Here is a 27,092-nt window from a genome sequence, read left to right on the forward strand (position 1 = left end):
GTTAAAACGGATAAAAGGAAGTACTTCTTCACCCAAAGGGTGATTAACATGTGGAATTCACTGCCACAGGAGGTGGTGGCGTCCACAAGCATAGCCACCTTCAAGAAGGGGTTAGATAAAAATATGGAGCAAAGGTCCATCAGTGGCTATTAGCCACAGTGTGTGTGTGTGTGTGTGTATATATATATATATATATATATATATATATATATATATATATATATATATATATATATATATATATATATATATATATATATTTGGCCGCTGTGTGACGCAGAATGTTGGACTGGATGGGCCATTGGCCTGATCTAACATGGCTTCTCTTATGTTCTTATGTTCTTAAAACATTTCAGTCTCACCTCCCCACCCAAAAGAGGGTAAGCTCATAGTAACGTAAACCAGCAAGCATATGATATAGCATTGAAAAGCCAGGGCCATGATTTTTAACCTCATCCAAAAGCTCTTCTAAATGTCTGCCTATATAAATGTTGTCTCTGGTGCGGTGCAGTCTGTTAATTTGTCACAGAGAATCTCTTGAGTATGGGTTACAATTCTAAAAAAAAAATTATCTTGGTTGGATGGAGAGAAGGATAGCTTGGATCTAAATCAGTGTTTATAGGTGCAAGGACTTCTGCCTGCCGAGAACCAGCGGCGTCACTAGGGCGGGGCCAAGGGGGCCATTGGCCCTCCCCCAGAGCGTTCTCATTGGCCCCAGGCACTGACCCATGACCCCCCCCCCCAACAGGAAGGGGCTGGCCCTGGGACTAGAACGCTGCTGCTGTGTGTGGGCTGGCCGGGATTCTGAAACCGGGGCCGCGCTGCCGCCGGCTCAGCTAAAAGCGTGTGGGTGAGTGGGGGAAACTTAAATGCTGCAAAACTGGTATCTTGGATTACGGGGGCTGGTCATGTGACCAGAGGGTGGATGAGGGAGGGGCCATGTGAAGTGGGCGGGGTTGTGTGCGGAGGGGGTGACGCAGCCCTCCAAAAGGGGTGATGCCCAATGGGGGGGGGTGACTTGAATCAGTTACACCCCAGGGTGCAACCCACCCTAGTGGCGCCTCTGCCGAGAACGACTTTCTTTCTTCCCAGTGACAGCTCAAAATGCATCCCCCCCAAAGTCTTGTTCCTGGAAGAAGGCAAATTGTGCTCTGCAGGTGGAAATCCTTGTGTCTCTAGAGACAAAGCTATGGATGCCAGAAAGCATGTTCTAGGTAGAGACGAAAATATGTTTCCCCAGTGAAACCTATGGGAACAATTGCCTGCTTGATTAACTAAGCCAAACTTGTGTTGTTGTGATGTTAAAAGAATCCAGACAAAACTGTTAGCAAAGGAATGCCTTAAATCCTCATCCAAATGAAAGTTTCTGTGCAGATTTCTAATAGGGACCCAATGGCTGGTTACTGACAGGCATTTTAAGGCAACCCAGGGACACCTTGGATACTGACCAGAAAAGTGTGTCCAAATGCACACATCTGCTGCCTGCCATGGTCCCATATTCACCCTGTCCTCCGGTGTCCTCAGAGTGGCTCAGAAAGTTACCATTTTCAAAGCGGTAGCAAATTTCTGAGCCACACACCAGTCGCCTCTTGGGTGCCGGGACACGGAAGCATGCAAGTGAGGCAGATTGGTGGTGTGAACCTGCCAATCCACTCTAGGCACTCACCAGTATTCTTTTTTTAAAAAACTGCCCAGAGCGCATGTGCACATGACCACTAAAAATATATGGAAAAAAACAAACCCAAACCACACCAAAGGAACAGTGTGCTACAGCTGTCTGACCGCATTAAGGCGCCCCGCAGGCGGGATTGGGACACCTTGTGCTGGAACATGTGGAGGGGATTTGACCACTCCTTTTTGAGCCAGCTGGGTCCCAATGCCTCCCATGTGCCCCTAACAGCTGGTCTGGACTCAGCTAGAGAGTCTCCTTTAGCTTTAAACTTGTTCTGTATTTGTCACGAGACAGGAGAGAAAGGCAGATGATTGGGCCAGTCTGAATTCAGTTTCCAAGGGCCAAGAAAGTCTCTTCCATCTCCCATTGCCATGAAATGGTTGGAGGCATCAGCAAGGCCACAGCAGCAATGGCTGGGAAAAAAACTGGAGTCTTGAACTTAGCTGTGAAGTTTGCTATCAGTCTTCTGAAGATAAAGAACACTCAAAATATATTGATGAATTGGCCTTTCAGCAACACAGAAATCATTTTCATGATATCACACTCATACCTTGTGTGATGTATGCATGTGATATCGTGAAAATGGTTTCTGTGTTGCTGGGAGACCATTGTGTGATGTATGTGTCTTTAAGTAGGAGGGTCTCTATCCCATTGTTATGTATTTTAACTTTAGAGTGGGATGGTTACAGAACTCTCTGACTGCATGCTGTTTGTTGTTGGCTCACCTTCCTGGTGTTTCGTCTTTGCCAATAAAGCTGTTCTGTAAACAACAACTGGGTGCCATTGTTCATCGTTCCTGGGTGCTGAACACTTCACACTGCACTCCCAATAACCACTAAGCCAGAAAATTCAGGCTGCTCAGCCCACATACCTGAGGGATTGGCTTGCTCAAGCTCACAGAGTTCCAGGGGAGATCGGGGCATGTGAAAGGGAAGAGTAAATTTCCAAATCATGTACTCCTTCCTTTCCCTGAAATTTCTAAAGGGTTCCCAGTTGGTTTTCTCTAACAGCAAACCTGATGGTTGAGTACCTGACCTAAGGCAAGGGAAGAAAACCAGTGCAAGCAAAGCCCTTAATTCCTCTCCAGAGGAGAGAACAGCCAGATGATGAAATCGTAGAAAGAGGACTTCTGTCTGGCTGCACTGTTCCTGTCTTTGTTTTTCCCCCTTCAGCCCATGTGGGTGCAACTGAGGCCTCTCCTGATGTTAGTGGCAGTCATTTCTACATTTCTAGGTGAGAGAGGTTGTGTCCACCCATTCTGTGCTCATTGCTGCTCAAAAACTTCTGCATTCACACTACCAAAGGAGCTTCCACACCATTCCCCCTCACCTTTGGCTGGCTTTTGAAAAAAATTGGTAGCAAATATAGCACTGTAATATAATCTATATATAATCTATATATAATTATATATGTAATATAATTTGTAATATAGCACTATAATCTTATCTATTATTGGTTTTTTAAAATTTGGAGGGAAGGGGGAAGTCTGCTGATGTAGGGATGAATGAAATGGCAGGCATGTGCTAGCAAGAGTAGAAATCTGTACCTTCCTGTTGTCTGCATGAATCCCATACCTGCTTTGAGTAAAATAACAGAATCATAGAGTTGGAAGGGATCCCCAGGGTCATCTAGTCCAACCCCCCCTGCACAATGCACCTAAGATTGTACCAAAATAGGTTTGGGGTGGTGGTGGTGGTGTATAGTGAAGCTGGAGAAAACCTGGAAAGTGTGCAACTGCAAAATGTTATAACATAGAAAGCACCCCCCACAAAAAAAATCCTATAATTTTTTGGAGTGAGGGGAGTGTGGAGCAAATCTTCCATGTGGATCAGCCAGCAATTCCTTATATTTCCATTTCCCAGCTCCTTGGATAGTTATATTCCTTAAGTACCTGGGTGATTTGAGCAACAGACAAGTGATAAGTAGTTACAGATGGCTTCTAAAGGATCATTAAAATTGTATTAGAGAAATGTATGTTTACACAATACATTCCCTTGTATTTCTCTAGGGTATCTGACTGTTGGGTTTCATTCTTGTTTTTTTGTTGTTTTTGCAGGCAGTCTCCTTAGCATTAAAATAAATTGATGTCTTTTTTTTTGTCTTCTCTTACATATTTTGCAGTTGGGCAGAATAATGCGTGGACCGTTCATGAAGTTTGTGGCACATGCTGCCTCTTTCACCATTTTTCTGGGGCTGCTGGTCATGAATGCAGCTGACAGATTTGATGGCACCAAAATAAAACCTAATGAATCTCGGACAGATAATGAAGCACAGCTGTTCAGGATGAAAACCTCCTGCTTCTCCTGGATGGAGATGCTTATTATTTCTTGGGTAATAGGTAAAAAAAAAATTCCTTAAAATTCATTTTCTGCAATCAGCAATGAGGATTGGTAATCCATTAGATATGTCTCTTACTTCATGCTAACCAAGTAGGTAACAGAAGAACTTTTGCTTTAATGATTCAGCTTTTGTGGTTTGTTGGATATTTGAATTGGAGGGTATATCATGCATGGTATCACCTTTGTTTTTATACTCTCACTGTTCCTTCAGTGGAGATCCAAAAAGCTTCCTTAGGGGATAAGGTCAGTCTCACCAAGAATTTAGGACTCTTCCCATGCAGTGGGGTGGATATTTATGTCTGAGACTTTGAAGAGCTGCTGCCAGTCGGAGTTGACAATACTGACCGTGGTGGATCAATAGTCTGGTTCAATATAAAGCAGATTCATGCGGTCATGTTCGAAACATCAGCCCCAGTGGCTAACAGGCAGTACACACAAATATGCTTTACACTTAACCATTGGTCCATAGAGATCAGCACTGTATCCCAGGGGTGGCCAAACTTGCTTAATGTAAGAGCCACATAGAATAAATGTCAGGTGTTTGAGAGCTGCTAGACGTGAACGTCAGATGTTTGAGAACCATAAGTAAAGCAGGCTGGTAAACAGATGGGGAGAGGGAGTGGTGGAAAGAAAGCCAATGCAGAGGGAGTCAAAGGAGAAGAGGGGAAAAAATGTGCAGTGGGAAAAGAAATTTTTCTATGTTTCACTCAAAGATCCCTGTACATGTTTGCACACTGTTTCGTCAGATGGTCTGTCAGACAACCGTCTCTCAACATGTTCCCATTGTAGTAAGTGCCAACCAGGAACAAATAAAGGTTGTGTACAGAATGTTTGATTATATACAATGCAGGTAAATGTTATGACCATGCATGAAGCTGCCTTATACTGAATCAGACTTTTGGTCCATCAGGGTCAGTGTTGTCTACTCAGACTGGCAGTGTCTCCAGAGTGTTAGATACAGGTCTTTCACATCACCTACTGCTGGATCCTTTAACTGGAGATGGCAAGCGCTGAACCTGGGATTTTCTGTTTACAAAGCACTGAGCCCTCTCAATGCAGAAGTTCTTCCATTGACCCCTCACTTTACCTGGTCCATTACCTGGGTGCTCATTAATCTAGCACCCAAACTTAACCCCAGTAAATTGAAACAAATGCAGAGTACACAATTCAGCTAGGATAATATATTTGATAGTCACATCTAAAGCACACCCTGGAGCTTGCCAGTGACATGTTGTTATTAATTCATTTGTAATTTACGTTTCAAAAGATTAGGAAAGGAGGCATCCAGTTGCAACATGTACACATAGCACTCTTGATACTGATATAAAAAGGATGTCTTATCTTCCTTTTCTTCTTAGCCTCATGCAGAACAAAGAGGTGACAAGTTATTTTGGAAATATCTGAGGCTTAGAGAATTGTTAGTCTCTAGAATTAACAACACACATCAAGCCAAACTCATTCCATGGTAGATGGCGTTGCCTTGTTACCAGTAGAATCCTAAACAGAGTTACACCTTACTAAGTGCATTGACTTCAGTGGGCTTAAAAGAATGTGACTCTACTTAGGACAGCAGTGCAGGAATTAGATGTTTTGTAGCCCGTGTTTAAAGGAGAGGTGTTTGCTCCAGGCATGAGAATAACTTGGCGCTAATGAGCATATTAAAATATTGACAACCGGAGGGCACTAAAATGCAACTTCAGAGAAATTCATCTTGGTGTAGGGTACAGCTTTGCAGTTAATTAACTTGCCATACTTTGGGAGCTAATATAAAAATGTAATTTTAAAAATTAAATGAGAACCATGGGAGACATGGAAGGCATGAATGGATGCCCCAAAACTGTAAAACAATTGTTACAAATCTAAGGTAACAAGTGCGTTGTAATTATGTGTGTGTGTGTACTTCCATTCACCTAAAGCAGGGGTAGCCAAACTTACTTAACGTAAGAGCCACATAGAATAAATGTCAGATGTTTGAGAGCCACAACGGAGGGAGGGAAGGAAAGCAGGCAGGCAGGCAGATATATGGAGGAAGGGAGGGAGAGGTGGAAAGAAAGCAACCTTAAATGCATTTTCCAAGCTGCTGGCTGGCTTGGCTCGAAGAAGTGATTTAAAGAGACAAATGCCTTCTCCGAGCTGGCTGACAAGGCGGTGGAGGCTTTGAGAACCGCACAATATGTGTGAAAGAGGCACATGTTTGGCCACCCCTGACCTAAAATATCTTCCATAATCTGGGTTGAGAGGTTACAACTTGGAGGTTTGTGCTGTACTTGAAATTTTCCCACCATAGCAGGAGATAAGATGACCTCAGCTGCTTCGCCATCTGACCCTCCCTGGGCCCTTTGTTACCTTCCTCCTTCTCCCATTGTACAGCAGAGCTGCTTGGTGCAGGTTGGAACTGGTGGGAGGAGTCACGGGTGTCCCATCTCCTGTGATGCTGGAAAATTTAAGATCATAGGTTCCCGGGTTCCAGCCTGGCTGTCCCTACTAGATTTCTGTCTGACGTCAGCCGGCATTGTTGTAAGCTAAATGTAGTTTTGTGCTCTCTCTTTCCTTATTCAGGTATGATATGGTCTGAATGCAAAGAAATTTGGTCTCAAGGCCCTAAGGAATACCTCTTTGAGTTGTGGAATATGCTAGATTTTGGTATGTTGGCTATTTTCGCCGCTTCCTTCATTGCGAGGTTTATGGCATTTTGGCATGCTTCCAGAGCCCAGAACATCGTTGCTAAATCGAACATGTCGACAGCAACACTGGAACCTAGCATAAAGTACTACACGTTGGGTGAGTTTATATATGAACCATTAAGATTAGTTCACACACATATATAAAATTGTTTTACTTATTTGTTTAATTTTTTTGCCATCGAGTCACTGCTGACTTACAGCAACCCCATTGGGTTTTCAAGTAGGAGATGTTCAGAGGTGGTTTGCTATTGCCTGCGTCTGAGTAGTGACCCTGGTATTCCTTTTGTTGGTCTCCAGTCCAAGTATTAACCAGTGTTGAGCCTGCTTAGCTTCTGAGATTTGACGAGACTGGGCTAGCTTGGGCCCTGTGATGAAGTTAATAATCATAGGCTGTTTCAATAATTATTAATAATAATTAGGGTGTTAATAATTAGACCGTTTTAGCAGCCTAATAGCCCAGACTAGCCTGATCTGGTCAGAGTTAGTTTGGAAGGTAAGCAGGATTGGCCATGGTCAGTACTTGGACAAGAGATCACCAAAGAAGATAGTGGCTGCTATGCAGAGGAAAACCATGGCAAACCGCCTCTGTTCATCTCTTGCCTTAAATTTAGTAGGTTTTCAAAGTGTGAGTGGTTTTGTCTGTGTCCAGCATTGGTGTCACCTTCCTCTAGTGTCACCTATCAGTTGGCATCTGGGGTCAACAACCTGGAGCTCCTTGGTGCCACTGTTGCAGGATGTGGGGAGATAGGATCCTCCTGGGTCCTCCTCCTCCTCTCTCTCTGCCCCATCCTCTGCTGACCTCAGAGTGCATCTTCCTTGTCTAGCTCACACCCAGCTTAGTGTCCAGCAAGCCACATACTTATGATGGGCTAAGCAGAACAGCAGAGCAAAACAGCTAAAGCAGAGTAGGGGAGGCCATAATAGATGAATTAGTGCCACCTCAACCGGAACACCTCCATTTTACAGACCCTGCGGCAATAACCTTAGAAACAGGAGAAAAATCACCTTTTGCCTGCATCGTATAAAGAAGTCTCTCTGTTTATATTGGATATATTACTGAAAAGGATGAAAAATGAATGCTAAAATCTTGTAAAAAACATTTCTAAAAGGTTAAAACCTGTTGGGGATTTTGTTTGGTTGATTTGGCTATCAAGTCACACCTGACTTATGGCTACCCTGTAAGGTTTTCAAAGCAACAGATATTCAGAGGTGTTTTGCCCTTGCCTGCCTCCACATCACAACCTTGGTATCCCTTGGAGGTCTTCCATCCAAACACCAGCCAGGACCAACGCTGCTTAATAGCCAAGATCTGATGAGATCAGGCTAACCTGGGCTATCCAGGTCAGGGCTAAAGCCTATTGCCTACCTGTTAAAACCCAGCAAGGACCCCTCTTTAAATTAGAAGTGACTCTCTAACCCTGGCAGTGAATTTAAAAAGGCAATCCCATACAATAATCACATCTTGCACCATGCTTGGAAAATCACAAACTACAGAATATTGGATCAGATCTTGTAGATCTATTCTGCTAATGTCAGTGCTGTCCTTCAGCTCAAGGAACCGTCTTCTGATGTGAAAGTCTCATCCATCACAGACTTTAGTTTCAGTGGAAAGTTCATTGTGCCAGAAGAGTTACCACTGTTGGAGGACTGTATTGTCAGGATGCAACTTATTATCATTGCATTCATTGGCTTCTATTCTGACTGGCGTACCAAGACGCTTTTCAGAAACTCCAAAACCCTTTCATAATATGCTGTGAGAATAGCTATAAATTAGGGGAAGTACACATTACCATCTAACACTCTGCCAGCTTTACAGGTAACAGGGAACTAGCAGAGATAAGCCCCTTTGAGCATTCCTTGACTTCAGTAGACTCAGTTTATGATTGCATTGTAATTGACCAAGCCTGTGCATGTTTACTCAGACGTTAGGTCCAGATGATAACCTTGGGACTCACTCTCATGTACAGCATGATTACAATCTACGTTGGGTTTAGTTCTCCACAAAATATGATTATTAACTTCATCACTGGTTTCTGACAAAGGGAGTGTTGGATCTCAGAAGCTAATACCCTGGAAATCTCGTTGGTATTTAAGGTGCTACTGGACTCAGATCTTGCTCTTCATTAGGAAGGTGTAGCTACGTGTACAGTAGTACACTGGGATTACTTTGTATAGCAGCAGCAAAGTTCTATGGATAATGAACACATTTTGTAAATAATCAGGATTTGCTGGCTTGCTAGTTTTTCTGTAGAAGACGACCATAGATTTATACCCCACCCTTCTCTCTGAATCAGCGTCTTTGAGCAGCTTTATCTCCTTTATGTTCTTCCCCCCCAGCAAACACCCTGTGAGATAGGTGGGGCTGAGAGTGCTCTCACAGAAGCTGCCCTTTCAAGGACACCTCTGTGAGAGCTCTGGCTGACCCAAGGCCATTCCAGCAGCTGCAAGTGGAGGAGTGGGGATTCAAACCCGGTTCTCCCGGATAAGAGTTTCCACACTTAAACACTACACCAAACTGGCATGGGGCTACAAAGGGATAGGCAAGGAAATTAACAAAAAAAACGAGTGTACCATCCATTTTAAGGGAACAATGGCACTGTAACCCATTTGAGGATTTGGCCCATTCTTCATTTTGAATGGAATTGCAGCAAAACACTAAACAGAAATTCTTATCTCTTTTTTTCTCTCCCCCGCTTTTTAGCTAGAATAGACTGGGATCCATCTGACCCTCAAATCATATCTGAAGGCCTGTATGCAATTGCCGTGGTTTTAAGCTTCTCAAGAATCGCTTACATTTTGCCAGCCAATGAAAGTTTTGGGCCACTGCAGATATCCCTTGGCAGAACTGTGAAAGACATATTCAAATTCATGGTCATCTTTATCATGGTGTTTGTGGCCTTCATGATAGGAATGTTTAATCTCTACTCCTACTACATGGGGGCAAAGCAAAACGAAGCATTCACTACGTAAGTTATCATTCCCAAAATCTGATTCTGCTCTGTAGATCAATGGACTTCAGTCATTCCAGGCCCAGAACTCACTTTGAACATGCAGGCAGCAGCATGGTTCATAACAACATGTGACATCAGCAGGGCTTTTCTTGTAGCAGGAACTCCTTTGCATATTAGGCCACACCCTCTGATGTAGCCAGTCCTCCAAGATTTTACAGGGCTGTTATTACAGGGCCTACTGTAAGCTCTTGGGAGGATTGGCTACATCAGGGGTGTGTGGCCTAATATGCAAAGGAGTTCTTGCTACAAGAAAAGCCCTGGACATCAGAGTAAGATTTCAGGAACAAGAAGAACAAGAGGTGTGGCCAAAGGGAATGGGGAGCAATATGCTGTCAGCACCCATATAGCTCTGGTGAGCCGCCAGTGGAGATAGCTAGGCTAGGTTGCATCAGGCAGGCAGAAGAGAAAGCAAAGGACTGTTTTTATAGGAGTCACTGAACCTGTCTATGCAGAAATCTAATCCATTACTGAATAACCTCCCCTTACTGTCCTCTTTCGTTCAGCATGCACACAAAAAGGGTAATGGGGTTTAAACACCCTTGTTCTCTATGCAGGTATAGTTGCACGAGATCCATCCAGAAAGCAGCAGACAGTGGTGATTAGAATGGGATTGTGGCCCAGCAGGTTGGTCTCCACAACCTGCTTCGGGGTCATGACCTCTGGGCCAAAGATCACTGCTGTAGCTTATTTTATAGGATGGAAATCCTTTGCAGTACTATTAGTATTAACTCTTGTAACTTGCTTATTACGAGCAAGAATCTAAGTATCCAAATCCATGATAATAGTTATTACAACCTACAGTTCTTAAATATTGCCTACAATAATTTCTTATTATTGAAGGCTGTAAGGACACAATGGAGTGATGGTTTCAAATGTCAAGTAGGTTATTATAAAGTTACAAGTGGGAGGCCATGCGACTTGCAGTGAGGGGACCCCATCTCTTCCTCTGCCCCACCACTGAACCTAGCATAGCTCCAGGCCTCACCACCCATCTTTGAGCCCAATTGTAGTGGTGATGATGGTGTCTGGGAGTTGCTCTGAGTCTACAATGATTCCCGGTGGCTACTGCCACTGGGCCTAGAGCAGTTCCTAGAGTCCATCACAGCCAGGACTGGAGCAGCTCCTGGAGTCTGCTGCTACCAGCTCTTCAGAATCAAGGTTAGTGCATTGTTTGCACATGCACAGACAACATTCTTTTATTTGGCAGCATTTAAAACACACACACACACACACCATTTTTTTTGAAGATTTCAGATTTTTTTGCCAACCTAGGGGGTCCCCCAGGTTGGCAAGAAAATCTGTTGAGTGTCTATATGTCCCAATTTGGGTGCTACACTTCAGTATTAGATATATAGAAGATATGGGCACTTCTGCATTAATGAGTTCACAGGTAGTTGGTGATCTTAATTAGAAAGCCGATTATTCTCAATCGTACATTTCAAGTGGGTACAATTATCCATATACTACTAATGAACCTATGAAGCTGCCTTATACGGAATCAGCCCATCGAGGTCAGTGGTGGTGGTTCTCCAGTAGAGTTTTTTTCACATCCCCATGATGCTTTCCACTGGAGATACTGGTGATTGAACCTGGAACCTTCTGCATGCTTAAGCATAAGAACATAAAAGAAGCCATGTTGGATCAGGCCAATGGCCCATCTAGTCCAACACTCTGTGTCACACAGTGGCTAAAAAAACCCAGGTGCCATCAGGAGGTCCATCAGTGGGGCCATCAGGAGGTCCATCAGTGGGGCCAGGACACTAGAAGCCCTCCTCCCACTCTTTCTCCCACGAAGCATCACTTGCTCCAGACAGAGAGTTCCAACAATACACTGCGGTCCACTGATGGACCTCTGCTCCATATGTTTATCCAACATTAAGCCACAGCTCCTTCCCTTGATGCAAGGGAATAAAAAGCATCAACAGAGCAGGTGGAGACATCACTGCGTCCAAGCAGTCCATGGCAGCTCTACACTACCACAACATGAAGCTACTTTGGAAACAGCCGTTGTGGTACTGTTGTCTGAATACCCTTTGTTTTACTAACTGTGCATAACCACACAATGCTCTTATACTAAATAGTACAAATCCAATTGTTTCAAAAGGATGATGGAAATATATCTCATATTTTGTATTTTAATCACTACCATTCATGTAAGGCAATTTGTGCATGAAAATGAAAGTGACAGATGTGAATACTAAGGACCAAAATGTATAGTAGTAGGACTTGAGCCACTCCTATTGTGTTTTTATAGCAGATGCTGGCTTGGATTCACTAGCATTTCCCACTCCCGCAGTAACTCAATATGCCCTTCCAGTTCCAAGAACAGGATTTGGGAGCAGATCCAGATGGGCAGCCGTGTTGGTCTAAAGCAGTAGAACAAAGCAGCAGTCAAGTATGACCTTTAAGACCAACAGATTTTTATTCGGAATGCAAGCTTTCGTGTGCATGCACACTTCTTCAGACAAGGAATGAGGTACAGTAAGCAGAGCTACATATAGCTGGTGAGGTTTAGAATGTACCACTTTGCATTCTAAACCCCACAAACTATATGTAGCTCTGCTTACTGTTCCTCATTCCTCGTCTGAAGAAGCATGCATGCGCACGAAAGCTTGCATTTCGAATGAAAGTTTGTTGGTCTTAAGGGTGCTACTTGACTTCAGGATTTGGGGGGCATTTCAGGCAGCCACGGAAGAGAAACATAGGAAAATCACATGGAAACACTAGTGTGGATCCATGGAAACACTAGTGTGGATCCAAGCCAAAATAATTTTCCATTAATGTGCCCGCACAAAACCTAAGGGCTTTTTTTCTCCCAGAGCCCTCAGTAGTGGCGCTCTGCCTGAACTGGTCAGGGCTCCAGCTGGCCTGACTCACCATGTGGCAGTCACATGCTCCCAGGCCAGGTGGTGTGGCCTAATATGCAAATGAGCTCCTGCTGGGCTTTCTCTATAAAAAAAACTGGCTAAGAAAATTAATTTATATGAACTGTATCATGTATATGTATATCTCAGGCTATGTCAAATGTTTTTATTTTCATGCTTCTGGTTTCTTTTTCTTTTTTTAGAGTAGAAGAAAGCTTCAAAACTTTGTTCTGGGCAATATTTGGACTCTCAGAAGTTAAATCAGTTGTCATAAATTACAATCACAAGTTCATTGAGAACATTGGCTATGTCCTCTACGGCGTGTATAACGTCACCATGGTTATTGTTCTGTTGAACATGCTTATCGCAATGATCAATAGCTCTTTCCAGGAAATTGAGGTAAAACTTGGTTGAGTTGTCTTAGGTATATTTTGTATATTTTATCATTGTATATTTTGTTTTGAGAAGCTAGGTATTGTAGCCTGACATTGATGGTGGCTGTGTTTTTGTGGTTTGACTCAGGAATTCTTTACAGCACTACATGGTAGGTGTAAGGTGTTTGGTGGGTCACAAGTTCTTCAGATCTGAGCTTAAAACATTATTAACTTTCTCCGTTGTACTCAATAGTCCTTTTAATCATGGTTAACATTTGCTGGATCCTGCCCATTTGTACGTTCATCCTTGAGCCCCCCCCCCCTTTTTTTATGAGTGCAGTGGCTTGGATCCAGCAAAGCATTTCTGTGGTTGAACAGATTTCCACTCTCCTCCCCCTTCACTTTATAGCCCAAAATTTCTCCTATGATGGTGTTTCTGGGGGTCCTCCCCTCCCAGGAGAAACATTTATGGTGGTGTTTTGAGTTTCAGAAGAAAGGGGGAGATGAAAATTGATGCTCTATTAGGAGAAATGCTTCCACCCACAGAAACATTTGGGTGAATCCAAACTGCAGTGTTTCTCATTCTGATTTTGAATATGTGATACAGTAACTAGATTCTGCACCCATGGCGCAGAGTGGTAAAGCAGCAGTACTGCAGTACTGTGGGTCTGAACTCTCTGCTCACGACCTGAGTTCGATTCCGGCAGAAGCTGGATTCAGGTAGCCGGTTGACTCAGCCTTCCATCCTTCCGAGGTCGGTAAAATGAGTACCTAGCTTGCTGGGGGGGGGTGGGGAGTGTAAAAGACTGGGGAAAGCAGTGACAAACCACTCCGTAAAAAGTCTGCTGTGAAAACGTTGTGAAAGCAACGTCGCCCCAGAGTCAGAAACGACTGGTGCTTGCACAGGGGACCTTTCCTTTCCTAACTAGATTCAGCTTTTTAACCTAATGGGTTATTATACAAAAAATAGCTTGAAATCACAGTATAGAATAATTACCTTCATTCCCACAATGGAGTCAACATTTCAGCACAACCTGCAGTGTGGAACCAACTTTTAATATTTTACTATCTTTGTCCTTCTCCTCCACACACTTCTCCCTCTTTCCCTCTCTATCTTTCTCTTTATCCTCTTATTGTCTGATGCCTTCTGTTAAATGCTTAACAACAGGACAGAAGATGAACACAGTACCTGTAGTATGATTCACCTAAGATCCCAGTCCAACTCAGCTGTGGCCCACCAGTTAAAGCCCAGTGGTTCAGATAATACTTGCTTCATTGGTCCTCATAAACATGAAATAAAAAAATAGTATATCTTGTGTTGGGGTCAGTTTCTGCCAGTGCAGGAGTATGCAGTCTTCTCTTGCCAGCAATTTTTTTTTTCTTATCAACTTGATCCACTTAATTCTATAATCATTGGCAATGAGTAACATGCAGTTTCCAAGCTGAAAGAAAGGACTTTCTGATGGTGTGACTAATGGGAACAGTGTGGGGTTGCAAACGTCCAAAATTACAACTGATCTCCAGTTGATAGAGATCAATCTTCCTGGGTGAGAAGGGATCATACTCTGCTGAAGTCCCTCTCCGAACTCTGACTGGTCCAGGCTTCATGCCCAAATCTTCAGGAATTTCCCAATCCGGAGCTGGCAGCTCTAGACTAGACTAGTCCCTTATATAAAAAGTTGTTACATGCAATTGTGATTAGAATGGTGTTATCCAAACTTCTGATAGCCAGAGCCTGAGCACAAACAACTTCCCAAAGACTACAGTTGAGATCTTAAGACGTTCTTCCCAAAAGATCCTATGGCAGGTATCCATCTTTGCTAAGAGGAGGTTTTCACGGTACAGAGAAACAGTATCATGTGCTATTTCAGGCTTTCATTGAAGAACTCTTTCTTGTGCTTTCCAGGATGATGCTGATGTGGAATGGAAGTTCGCAAGAGCTAAGTTATGGTTCTCCTATTTTGAGGAGGGCAGAACACTTCCAGTACCTTTCAACCTAGTGCCTAGCCCCAAATCTCTGCTTTACCTCTCACTCAGAATAAAGAAATGGATTTATAAATTACTTTGCCATAAAAAGGGTTTCCAGGACGATGCAGAGATGAATCAGGTAACTTTAGGAAACGAGGAGAAACCATCACCGCATTCACAAGAGCTGTAAAATAATTTTACTCATTCCTTCTCTTAGTGGGGAATTATTTGTTTATTAAAATATTTCGAACGTTTCCTCATGGTTCAAGGCACCTTGCAATAATAGTTAAAAACATAAACACATGCCATATAAATAAGAACATAAGAGAAGCCATGTTGGATCAGGCCAATGGCCCATCCAGTCCAACACTCTGTATCACACAGTGGCCAAAATACGTCACACAGGGCTTTTTTTTTTTGTAGCAGGAACTCCTTTGCATATTAGGCCACACATCCCTGATGTAGCCAGTCCTCCTGGAGCTTACAGTATGTCCTGTACCAAGAGCTCTGTAAGCTCTTGGAGAATTGGCTGCATCAGGGGTGTGTGCCCTAATATGCAAAGGAGTTCCTGCTATAAAAAGAGCTCTGGCATGTGTAACATTAAATGTGCTGTATAACACTAAAACAATGCATATTTGGTTTTCATTGACAATTATGGCTCAAGATGATTCTGTGAATTGGGAGGATGGGGCATGGAGTGTTCAGAGTTTGCAGTTGTAATTTTATCAACCTCTTTTGCAACCCATTGCTTGAAGAGCCATTTTAGTGAGATATTTTGTATTTCTGATGGTTAATAAGCCTTCTGGTTTCTTTAATGGCCAGTTTGCAGCCATTAGTTTTTGATCTGATGCCAAAGCAAAACAAAAAGCACCATTCTACCATCCGTACAGATACAATATCAGTATTATTGCACAGAATGCGCCAGTGGGGGATACTAGCCCTATCCCTTTGTTTCTGTGTTTTCTGTCTTTACCTCTGCACATTCTTTCACATCCGTGGAAATATTCCTGCTTTTCTCAGCCACTGATTTGCATCCATGATTCTTGTTCTGTGTATGTCTCTGTGTTCGTGCATATTAGCACATATTAACAGCCATGAGCTAGTGACATCCATTGACTGGTTGTGGCCTGGAATGCACATTTCACTGAGAGTAATGCAGTACTGACACTTGCGCACACATCCCAACGTCTTTGAGTTTCACCTTCATTCCTAGAGTCTGTTTATCCATCTGCTGATTATATTACTTTCCCCCCTCTGGCAGAAAATGAGTAGGCTAAAACTGGCTGTAGAAAGATTTGGGAGCATTGTTTTGACAGGCAGAAGAATGCATCACAAATCTGGCAGATTATCATGGCATCCCTAGTGCCACTGTTAATATAAATTTGGTCCATGTCCACAACTGAGCCATTTAGTGCGCAGTAGATAAACACAGAAACATAGAGCTGGAAGGTACCCCAAGGGTCATCTAGCCAACCCCCCTTCACAACATGGCAATCCATAGATGCTTCCCCACCACCACTCCTCCAGTGACCCCTGCTCTGTGCCCAAAGGAAGGGGAAAAAACTTCTAGGATTCTCAGGCCAATCTGGCCTGGAGGTGAATTCCTTCCTGACTTCAAAGTGGCAATCAGCCTTACCCTGGGCATATAAAAAAGGGCCACAAGAGCCAAGCATGCCTCATTCCATCTTGTCCTCCTTCTCACAATCTGCAGTAGAACTCTGGCAAACTGAATACATGAAGCGGCTATTTACTGAATTACACCCTTGGTCCAAGCAGAGGTCTTTCTCTGCATGGACTCTTATCTGGTCTGGGAGAACCGGGTTTGATTCCCCACTCTTCCACTTGCATCTGCTAGCATGGCCTTGGGTTAGCTGTAGCTCTGGCAGAGGTAGTCCTTGAAAGGGCAGCTGCTGTGAGAGCCCTCTCAGCCCCACCCACCTCACAGGGTGTCTGTTGTGGGGGGAGAAGATATAGGAGATTGTAAGCCAGTTTGAGTCTCTGATTCAGGGAGAAGGGCGAGGTATAAATCTGCAATTATTCTTTCATATCACCTATTAATTGGTCCTTTCAACTGGAGGTGCTGGGCAGATGCTCATGGTACTAGGCTTTGAATACACAGCAAATTAGAAGAAGGAACTAATACTAGAGGAAGGAAGCGAGCCAGTTTGGTCTTATCTGGGAGAACCGGGTTTGATTCCCCACTCCTCCTCTTGCAGCTGCTGGAATGGTCTTGGGTTAGCCATGGCTTTTGTAGGAGTTGTCCTTGAAAGGACAGCTTCTGGGAGAGCTCTCAGCCCCACCCACCTCACAGGGTGCCTGTTTTGGGGGACGGAGATAAAGGAGATTGTAAGCCACTCTGATTCAGAAAGAAAGGCAGGGTATAAATCTACAGTTTTCTTCTTCTATGCAAAAGGTAGGGTAAGCTTCAGAGGTAACATGCACCGTAAAAGCCAGCCAGCCAGCCTTCCTTCCTTCCTTCCTTCCTTCCTTCCTTCCTTCCTTCCTTCCTTCCTTCCTTCCTTCCTTCCTTCCTTCCTTCCTTCCTTCCTTCCTTCCTTCCTTCCTTAATACTTAACAGCCTACTTGTAGGAGCACAGAAAGCAACAGGTTATTATTCAGGTGTCACTGTGAGCACAGACAGGGCATTTATCAGTTACCTCTAATTTGATGATTCACTTATGCAAGTGGAATGAAATGCTATTGCTTACCTGTCATCCCAGGAAATGAGCGATGAGCCAGACTTGTGCTGATACAATGCTTCAAGAAAGCCCTGGAAAGCTGGAAAAAGTAGTACATCCTGCCATCAAGTGGTCATGCGTTGCAGTGCAAATATTGGTTAGCAGATTCAGGGCTTCTTGTCATGATTTTGATTCAGAAACCCAGCTGTACAGCAGCTGTACCTCATATGCCCAGTCTGTTCATGTGAATTATGGAGAAGGGCCCATAGCCTAGTGGAAGAAGAAACATCCCAGTTTCACCCTCTGCCATCTCTAGCTGAAAGCTTTAGTAGGTGCTGGGCAAGGCCTTTATCACTTGAAACTCCGGAGAACTCTGCTGAATCAGATGGACCAATGACTTAAATATGTTAGTGTTTAGCACAGGAAGAGTGGACTCATTGAAGGTTTCCCGTGATTAACAAGCAACGTGTCCCCCATAATCTCACAAAACAATATTCAGTGACCAAATAGTTTTGCTTGGTTTTGCACAAAAACTCAGGATCCATTCTTACATTAGAAGAAATTACAAATTTTTTGTAGCAGGACTCCTTTGCATATTAGGCCACACCCCTCTTCTATAGCCAATCCTTCAAGAGCTTACAGGGCTCATTACAGGGCCAACTGTAAGCTCTTGAAGGATTGGCAACATCAGGGGTGTGTGGTCTGATATGCAAAGGAGTTCCTGCTATTAAAAAAAGCCCTGATGAAGTCTAATTCTTACATTAGATGAATCTGCTGATACTGTTCTACTTTTGTTTCCCATGCTTTTTCCACTAACAATTGAGTTTTGACATTCGCATACCAACAACTGAGCCTTAGAGATCATAGAAGGGGGCCTGTGATAGGATTGTTTCACAACTATGTTGGTAAGGAAAGTAACTGTGAGTTGGATCCAGGTTAAGTCACTGTCTTGCCTCCCAGCCCCTACAGCAGTCCATTGATCTCTCTGAAATGCTACTCCTAGAGCAGGGGTGGCCAACGGTAGCTCTCCAGATGTTTTTTGCCCACAACTCCCCATCAGCCCCAGCCAGCATGGGAGTTGTAGGCAAAAAACATCTGGAGAGCTACCATTGGCCACCCCTGCCCTACAGGATGGGATCCTTGGGAACAGCATGGGGAGCAAATTGAGGATCTGCAACAGGAAGTGGAAATTGGCGGATATTACACCTTCCCTGCCTTTAGTGGAAAATTTAGTCTGGATCCAACCCCATGTCATCAACTTCTGCATGTGATTGACAAGGATTCAAATGTTAACTAGTGCCATATGTGAAACAGCCATTTCAGGGGTAACTGCCATTTCTACAATAAAAAGAGGGTTCTGAAGTACTGAACTTTAATGCTTGCCGATCATATACCAGTTTGGTGTAGTGGTTAAGTGTGCAGACTCTTATCTGGGAGAACCAGGTTTGATTCCCCACTCCTCCACTTGCACCTGCTGGAATGGCCTTGGGTCAGCCATAGCTCTGGCAGAGGTTGTCCTTGAAAGGGCAGCTGCTGTGAGAGCTCTCTCAGCCCCACCCACCTCACAAGGTGTCTGTTGTGGGGGAGGGAGATAAAGGAGATTGTGAGCTGTTCTGGGATTCAAAGTGGAGGGCGGGATATAAATCCAATATCATCATCATCATCAATGCTCCATAATCTTTTGACTTCCACTTTGCCGCATTCATACGTTATATTTCAAGCTAGCAAGGTTTGCAAGGAGTGATTTGTAACCCAAATGCTTGGCGTTAGCTTAAACATCGCAGATCTACATCTCCGTGCATTTCACACTAACGTTTATATTAAAGGACAATGCACATGCATTGCAAGATGTCATTGTAGTCAGTATTTCCTTCCCACCACTTTATTCCATTGTCTGCTACTTATAGAGCAGCAGGGAAATACTGGACATAATGGGGTGGATCTTACCATTCCACTAAGCAAAGTTTATGCATTCATATATTAAAATATTTGTGTCAAACTATTCTTTTTGGCTGAAGTCTGACATCTTCCTCCAACCTGGCAGAAGAGCTGCTTCAGTTGGAAGGCTGCTTAAAGGATGATTGGATCCACCCTGATGATTTCAACTGAATATGAACACACATGAGTACATGAAGCTGCTTTATACTGAATCAAACCACTGGTCCATCAAAGTCAGTATTGCCTGCTCAGACTGGCAGTGACTTTCAAGTGTCTCAGGCAAAGCTCTTTCACATCACCTCCTATCTGATCCTTAAGAACATAAGAGAAGCCATGATGGATCAGGCCAATGGCCCCATCCAGGTGTCACACAGTGGCCAAAAAAAAATAGGTGTCATCAGGAGGCCCACCAGTGGGGTCAGGACACTAGAAGCCCTCCCACCATTGCCCCCTCAAGCACCAAGAATACAGAGCATCACTGCCCCAGATAGAGTTTCATCTATACCCTATGGCTAATAGCTACTGACGGACCTCTGCTCCATATGTTGATCCAATCCCCTCCTGAAGCTGTCTATGCTTGTAGCTGCCACTACCTCTTGTGGCAGTGAACTGCATGTGTTTAATCAGCCTTTGGGTGAGGAAGTATTTCCTTTTATCCGTTCTAACCTGACTGCTCTGCAATTTCATTGAGTATCCACAAGTTCTTGTATTGTGAGAAAGGGAGAAAAGTACTTCTTTCTTTAACTTCTCTATCCCATGTATAATCTTGTAAACCTCCAACGTCACCCCTCAGTCAATGTTTCTCCTTTTAACTGGGGATTGGACCTGGGACCTTTTGCATGCCAAGCAGAGATTCTGCCACTAAGAAGATAATGATATTGGATTTATACCCTACCCTATACTCTGAATCTCAGAGCGGCTTACAATCTCCTTTACCTCCCCCCCCCCCCACAACACACCCTGTGAGGTATGTAGGGCTGAGAGAGCTCTCACAGAAGCTTCCCTTTCAAAGACTGCTCTGTGAGAGCTATGGCTGACCCAATTGCATTTCAGCAGCTGCAAGTGGAGGAGTGGGGAATCAAACCTGGTTCTCCCATGTACTTAACCACTACACCAAACTGGCTCTCACTAAGCCACAGCCCCTCCCAGTTTCTGGGTAATAAAGGGAGGAGAGATGGATCAGTCGTACCTGTGCATTTAAGGTAACACAGACCAGTCAATAGGCAGCCAGCTTTCACTTTGAAAGCCATTTGTCTGAAATGACAACTTTCATTATAATATATGTCATCACCTGCCTTTCTGCTGACAATGTAAGATGAATAGGCCAGTCTCTACACGAGAGAATAAATGTACACAAATAGCAGCTTTCAGAACAGAAAGTAGGGGAATCGTTGACAGCTTTCTGACCTGAAAGCCACTCTTCTTCACATCCACACCTACAAAGATTCCATCAAGTGGCTTCAGCATGAAATTGCTAAACCAGAATGTCTTAGCACATCTGATTATATTCAAATTGGATGGATTGGAGCTTTGCTTCTTCCCCTGTATCTCATAGGCAGAGAGATGTAAGAATGGCTGTCTGTGTGAATGACTCTATATTTATTTGGGATTTTGTGTAAGAAATGTCACAATTAGATCTGCTGCTATGCTTTTCAAAGCTGACTTATTGGCACCACTGTTTCACATTTTTATCTGTACGCATCTGTTTCTCTCTGCATGTTACACACACAGAGCTTTTTCACACAGCCTAAGTATTCCGGTATGGCAGCTGGCCAGTTACTGAACAGTAACGGGCTTCTGCTGGCATTTCAGACAGACCCGATTCAGTAACTGGCTGCTACCGGAACACTCTCACCTTTTCACACACTCCCGCGGCTGTCCCGGTAGTGAGGCATGCCTGAGTCGTCACAAACAAAGAGCAGCTTCTTCCACTTTTCAACCCCTCCTTCCGGGTTGAATTCGCTATGGGGTGCTGTGTGAAATGTCCAGTATCTAACTCGGGAGCAGTTTTCGCGCCGTTTTTCGCCCGCCGGCGCGCGCGGTCTCTGGCTTTTCTTTTTTTTTTTTGGAACGTCAGTTTAGATCGATATAGCGATATATCGCTATATCGACCTGTCAAAACAGCACCACCATAGGGATGGCTAGGCTCCGTTGAGATGCATGTTGAGATGCATAGCCATCCCTATGGTGGTGCTGTTTTGACAGGTCGATATAGCGATATATCGCTATATCGATCTAAACTGACGTTCCCAAAAAAAAAAAAAGCCGGAGATCGCGCGCGCCGGCGGGCAAAAAACGGCGCGAAACCGGCTGGCGCTGGTGGAAGTGAGATAAGAGCGGAACAGTGTGAAATGGCTCGCTTCAATCACGCTTCAATCACGGAACCCTACCAGGGGAAAAAACATGTGTCTGAAAACTCTCATCGCTGTCTCGGATTACTGCAAGCGGCACAATACCGACTCCCTTCCGGTTTCCAGTGGTAAGTGTGAAAAGGGCCATACATATACACTGACAGAAGTTTACCACTTCTGTTGAAATGAACTCAAGTCCATGCAGAATGTTTTGACATAATGCTACAAGTAGGGTTTCTAACTGCCTGTCCCCTTAATAGAGGCTTAATGGCAAGGATCCCCAACATGACCCCATGGCACCCGCTGACACCTTTTTTGGCAACCTACCAAGTGTTTTTTTTAAGTAGGTGGGGCTTTTGTCCAGCAAGATTTCTGATTGGCCATTGGAGGCTTGATTGGCTGTTCAGTTTTTTATATACTTTGTGTTGGCAGCAGATGCCACCATATTGAAAGGATCTTCATGGTGTGACTGAAGATTAGCTGCTGCAGCCATTTTGTGGCTGGCTCTGCCTGCTGCTGAGGCCATTTGGGGGATGGCCATTTTATGGCTGTGCCCACCAAGCTCTGGCAGAATTTCAAAGGTGCCCACAGGCTCAAGAAGGTTGGGGACACCTGCTTAATGGGATCTTATTCATCGGGTGATATCACTTCCCTCCATGTCCTGAAAAGCTTCAACTGCCCATTTCCACACACTTAAGCTTCTATTAAAGAGACAGGACATTTTCCTTTAGCCCTTTTGGCAGCCCTACAGTGATGTGCATTCCAGAGCAAAGTCTTTTGATGAAAAAGGATGCAAGTGGGAGGTGGGAAGAAAAGAAAGAGAAGCAACAAATCTTTATTGTTTTTGTAGTCACAGTAAAGACTCCTCTCTCCTTTCTGTTTTTCAGCTAGGCCAAAGGAAGCATTCAAGTATAAAAAGCACAGATGACCTCAATTTAAACAGCTTAAGTAATCCTCAAAGGAAGTATCAGGTAGGATCTAGATTTTAACAGAGACTAACAGTAATAAAACTAACCGTTAAATGAAAACAACAGATTATCTGTGATCCAGGAAATTCAGTAGGCAATAAATTGCCTGCACGTGGCCAGAGACTTCTATAACACATATTGCATGATTCAAACAGTATACATTGTAACAAGGGTGCATTTGTTGTGAATCCTTATTAGAGCAAAAGTCCCATTGCTGTTTATTGTACCCTGTGCTTATGCTTTCACATTTTAGGTTGTGATCCCGCAGTCACTTACTTGAGAGTTAGGACCTGTTGAACAGCTGAGTAAGCCTGCATGACCCAGTGCTAGAAAACATTTTGGTGTAGTGGTTAAGTGTGCGGACTCTTATCTGGGAGAACCAGGTTTGATTCCCCACTCCTCCACTTGCACCCGCTAGCATGGCCTTGGGTCAGCCATAGCTCTGGCAGAGGTTGTCCTTGAAAGGGCAGCTGCTGTGAGAGTCCTCTCCAGCCCCACCCACCTCACAGGGTGTCTGTTGTGGGGGAGGAAGGTAAAGGAGATTGTGAGCCGCTCTGAGACTCTTCGGAGTGAAGGGCGGGATATAAATCCAATATCTTCATCTACCTCACAGGGTGTCTGTTGTGGGGGGGGGGAAGGTAAAGGAGATTGTGAGCCGCTCTGAGACTCTTCGGAGTGGAGGGCGGGCTATAAATCCAATATCTTCATCTACCTCACAGGGTGTCTGTTGTGGGGGGGGGGGAGGTAAAGGAGATTGTGAGCCGCTCTGAGATTCTTCGGAGTGGAGGGCAGGATATAAATCCAATATCTTCATCTACCTCACAGGGTGTCTGTTGTGGGGGAGGAAGGTAAAGGAGATTGTGAGCCGCTCTGAGACTCTTCGGAGTGGAGGGCGGGATATAAATCCAATATCTGCATCTTCATCTTCTTTAATTTGCTTCTCTTTCCTAGAAAATTATGAAACGTCTTATTAAAAGATACGTACTGAAAGCTCAAGTGGACAAGGAGAGTGACGAAGTCAATGAAGGTGGGTTTCTACTAAAGCAAACTAGGGCAAGAAAATAGCTCACCGAAGATTATGTTTCTACAAAGACTTTGTTATGATAAAAAGGCAAACGTAGTCCCCTGTGCAAGCGCTGAGTCGTTACCAACCCACGGGATGATGTAGCATCACAACGTTTTCTTGGCATACCTTTTTATGGGGTGGTTTGCCATTGCCTTCCCCATTCATCTACACTTTACCCCCAGCAAGCTGGGTACTCATTTTGAACATATGAACATATGAAGCTGCCTTATACTGAATCAGACCCTGGGTCCATCAAAGTCAGTCTTGTCTTCTCAGACTGGCAGCGGCTCTCCAGGGTCTCAAGCTGAGGTTTTTCACACCTATTTGCCTGGACCCTTTTAGTTGGAGATGCCGGGGATTGAACCTGGGACCTTCTGCTTCCCAAGCAGATGCTCTACCACTGAGCCACCGTCCCTCCCACCCTCCCGTTACTCATTTTAACAACCTTGGAAGGATGGGAGGCTGAGTCAACCTTGAGCCAGCTATCGGAACCCAGTTTCCACCAGGATTGAACTCAGATGGTGAGCAGAGCTTGGACTGCAGTACTGCAGCTTACCACTCTGCACCACAGGGCTTTTTTTGTTACGATAGATTCACTTAAATTTCAAGCCTGTCCTACCCAAACAGCTTGTGGGTGGTAGGTTAGAACAGTTTTAGGAACAATAAAGTGATGTGTGGTGTGACAAAATTGCTCAACTTCCTATCAGCAGGCAAGACTGATTATCTGTCTTTAAATACATAAGTGCCATCATATTGCTCAGCTAACTTATGGCGGCCCCAACAAGAGATTTTCAAGGCAAGTATGAAGCAGAGGTGGTTTATCATTGCCTTCCTCAGCAGAGTCTGCCTTGGTGGTCTCCTATCCAAGCACCAACCCTCCTTAGCTTCTGAGAATTAAAAACAGCATGCTGTCTTCTCTCCCTATCCCATTTTGCACTCATGCACCTTGTGGCGCAGAGTGGTAAAGCTGCAGTACTGCAGTCAGAGCCCTCTGCTCACGACCTGAGTTCGATCCAAGCGGAAGCTAGTTCAGGTAGCTGGCTCCAGGTTGACTCAGCCTTCCATCCTTCCGAGGTCGGTAAAATGAGTACCCAGCTTGCTGGGGGGGAGTGTAGATGACTGGGGAAGGCAATGGCAAACCACCCTGTAAAAAGTCTGCCGTGAAAATGTTGTGAAAGCAGCGTCACCCCAGAGTCGGAAACGACTGGTGCTTGCACAGGGGACTGCCTTTACCTTTTTAAAAATGCAATCCAAACAAGTGTGAACCCAAACCTAACCAATACTGTACAGCCCTATAGTTAAACCATGCATACACCCGAGTAAGAGGAACCTCAAGCTTCATATATGCAACATATGCATACAGAATAGAAGAAGACGACATTGGATTTATATCCCACCCTCCACTCCAAAGAGTCTCAGAGCGGCTCACAATCTCCTTTATCTCCCTCCCCCACAACAGACACCCTGTGAGGTGGGTGGGGCTGAGAGGGCTCTCACAGCAGTTGCCCTTTCAGGGACAAGCTCTGTGATAACTATGGCTGACCCAAGGCCATCTCAGCAGGTGCAAGTGGAGGAGTGGGGAATCAAACCCGGTTCTCCCAGATAAGAATCCGCACACTTAGCCACTACACCAAACTGGCTCTCCAGAATACTTCCTGGCAGGATCGGCCCTAGACTGTCTGACATCCTAGGCAAGGCTAATTTCTGCCACGCACGCGCACACACCCTACACTGATAATGCCATGGAGTCACATGGGGGTGCCCAACTCTGTGCCCCCAGAAGGCTGGCACCCTTGGCAATTGCCTAGTTTGCCTATTGGTAGGGCCAGCCCTGCTTTCTGGCACACCCTACTGACCATTCCCCCAGCCCTCAGTCTGTCCCCATGCAGCACCTTGTGAGCACTCCCCATGTCAAGACATACTTCAGATGACAGATATTTTTCACTGGGGGATGTTACAAAGACAGTGCATGATATATCTGGTGTTTGAGGGTAGATTGTCTACGTCTCTCAATCAGTGAGTGTATCCTTATCTTTCCTAATCTAAGAAGTGTTTTCTTCAGCTGGCAATAACTCTACAAGCTGGATTTTTTTAAAAAAATCCAAGATACTTTTTTTTAAAAATCACCTTCAGCACTGAGGGTTACGATCTGGTCTCACCTTTTCATAAGTCTGTTATGTTCTCCCTTACAGGTGAGTTGAAAGAAATTAAACAGGATATCTCAAGCCTGCGTTATGAACTCCTTGAAGAAAAATCACAGAACACAGAAGACCTGGCAGAACTCATCAGGAAACTTGGGGAGAAACTGTGTATTGAGCCAAAACAGGAACAAATTAACAGATAACAGAAACTTCTTTCTGACAAGAAACTACAACTTGGCAGTCCACTGAAAGCCATATCAATTGTATCTTATTTTTTCCCCCTAAATGTAGTTCATATTTTTTACAGCAGAATACAAAAGCAGATACATCCTGGAGGGACCCCTCCTTAGGTGTAACTGAAGGAAGCCAGCATTTGAGTAGAGGTCCCATTCACAGAGGAAAAATCAGTCTTTTTTTGTGTTGATAATAGTTTGGACAAAATACGGCTTGAGAAGCATCACAGATAAAGATGAAGCTGGTTGTTTTGAAACCAAGATGCTACCCTGCCTGAAACAGCCACACAGCAATCAAATCCGGATTCACTTGGAAGTAATTCCCATTGAAATCAGTGTGATTTCCAAGTAACATCATTGAAGAGTGGACTTCTGCTCACTTAAAAAAACAACAACGCTGAATTGAGAAAGGATTTAAGAACACAAGAGGAGTCCAGTTGGATCTGACCAGTGGTTCATCTAGTCTAATATCCTGCCTCACATGGGGGCCAGCCAGTTTCTGTGGAGGGCCGCTAACAGGACATGGAGACTGATCCATATGTTGCCAAATAAATTCTTGTGATGGGTGAAAGGGAAAGCTCATCAGCAGAACGACTATGATGTTACTATAGCTTTACAGGACTTTCATGCCACAGCATTGTAAGCACACACCCAGGTACAGATCTCTAGGGGTGTATCTGTGTTACAAACCCGTATCAGTTTAATGGTTGTGGTTTTTCTTGAGTAGGTACTGAGGTCCTTTGTTCTCTTCATAAAACTACAGGGGAATAGTTGCTAAGTTAGTGTTATGGCTACACTCTGGTGT

General features: G+C 44.3%; 1 protein-coding gene across 1 annotated transcript in view; it reads left to right on the forward strand.

Annotated features, from left to right (window-relative positions):
- TRPC6 (transient receptor potential cation channel subfamily C member 6) overlaps positions 1-26,875 on the forward strand; it is a 125,041-nt gene extending 98,166 nt beyond the window's left edge. The window contains exons 5-12 of the mRNA XM_060234902.1: positions 3,794-4,010; positions 6,571-6,792; positions 9,397-9,661; positions 12,774-12,969; positions 14,851-15,051; positions 22,767-22,850; positions 23,799-23,874; positions 26,106-26,875. Of these exons, the coding sequence (XP_060090885.1) occupies positions 3,794-4,010; positions 6,571-6,792; positions 9,397-9,661; positions 12,774-12,969; positions 14,851-15,051; positions 22,767-22,850; positions 23,799-23,874; positions 26,106-26,257 (1,413 nt within the window). The 3' untranslated portion in view covers positions 26,258-26,875. The remainder of the gene's footprint in view (positions 1-3,793; positions 4,011-6,570; positions 6,793-9,396; positions 9,662-12,773; positions 12,970-14,850; positions 15,052-22,766; positions 22,851-23,798; positions 23,875-26,105) is intronic.
- The last annotated feature ends 217 nt before the right edge of the window (positions 26,876-27,092 follow it).

This window comes from Heteronotia binoei, chromosome 3 (genome assembly GCF_032191835.1).
Source record: "Heteronotia binoei isolate CCM8104 ecotype False Entrance Well chromosome 3, APGP_CSIRO_Hbin_v1, whole genome shotgun sequence".
Classification (NCBI taxonomy): Eukaryota; Metazoa; Chordata; class Lepidosauria; order Squamata; family Gekkonidae; genus Heteronotia; species Heteronotia binoei.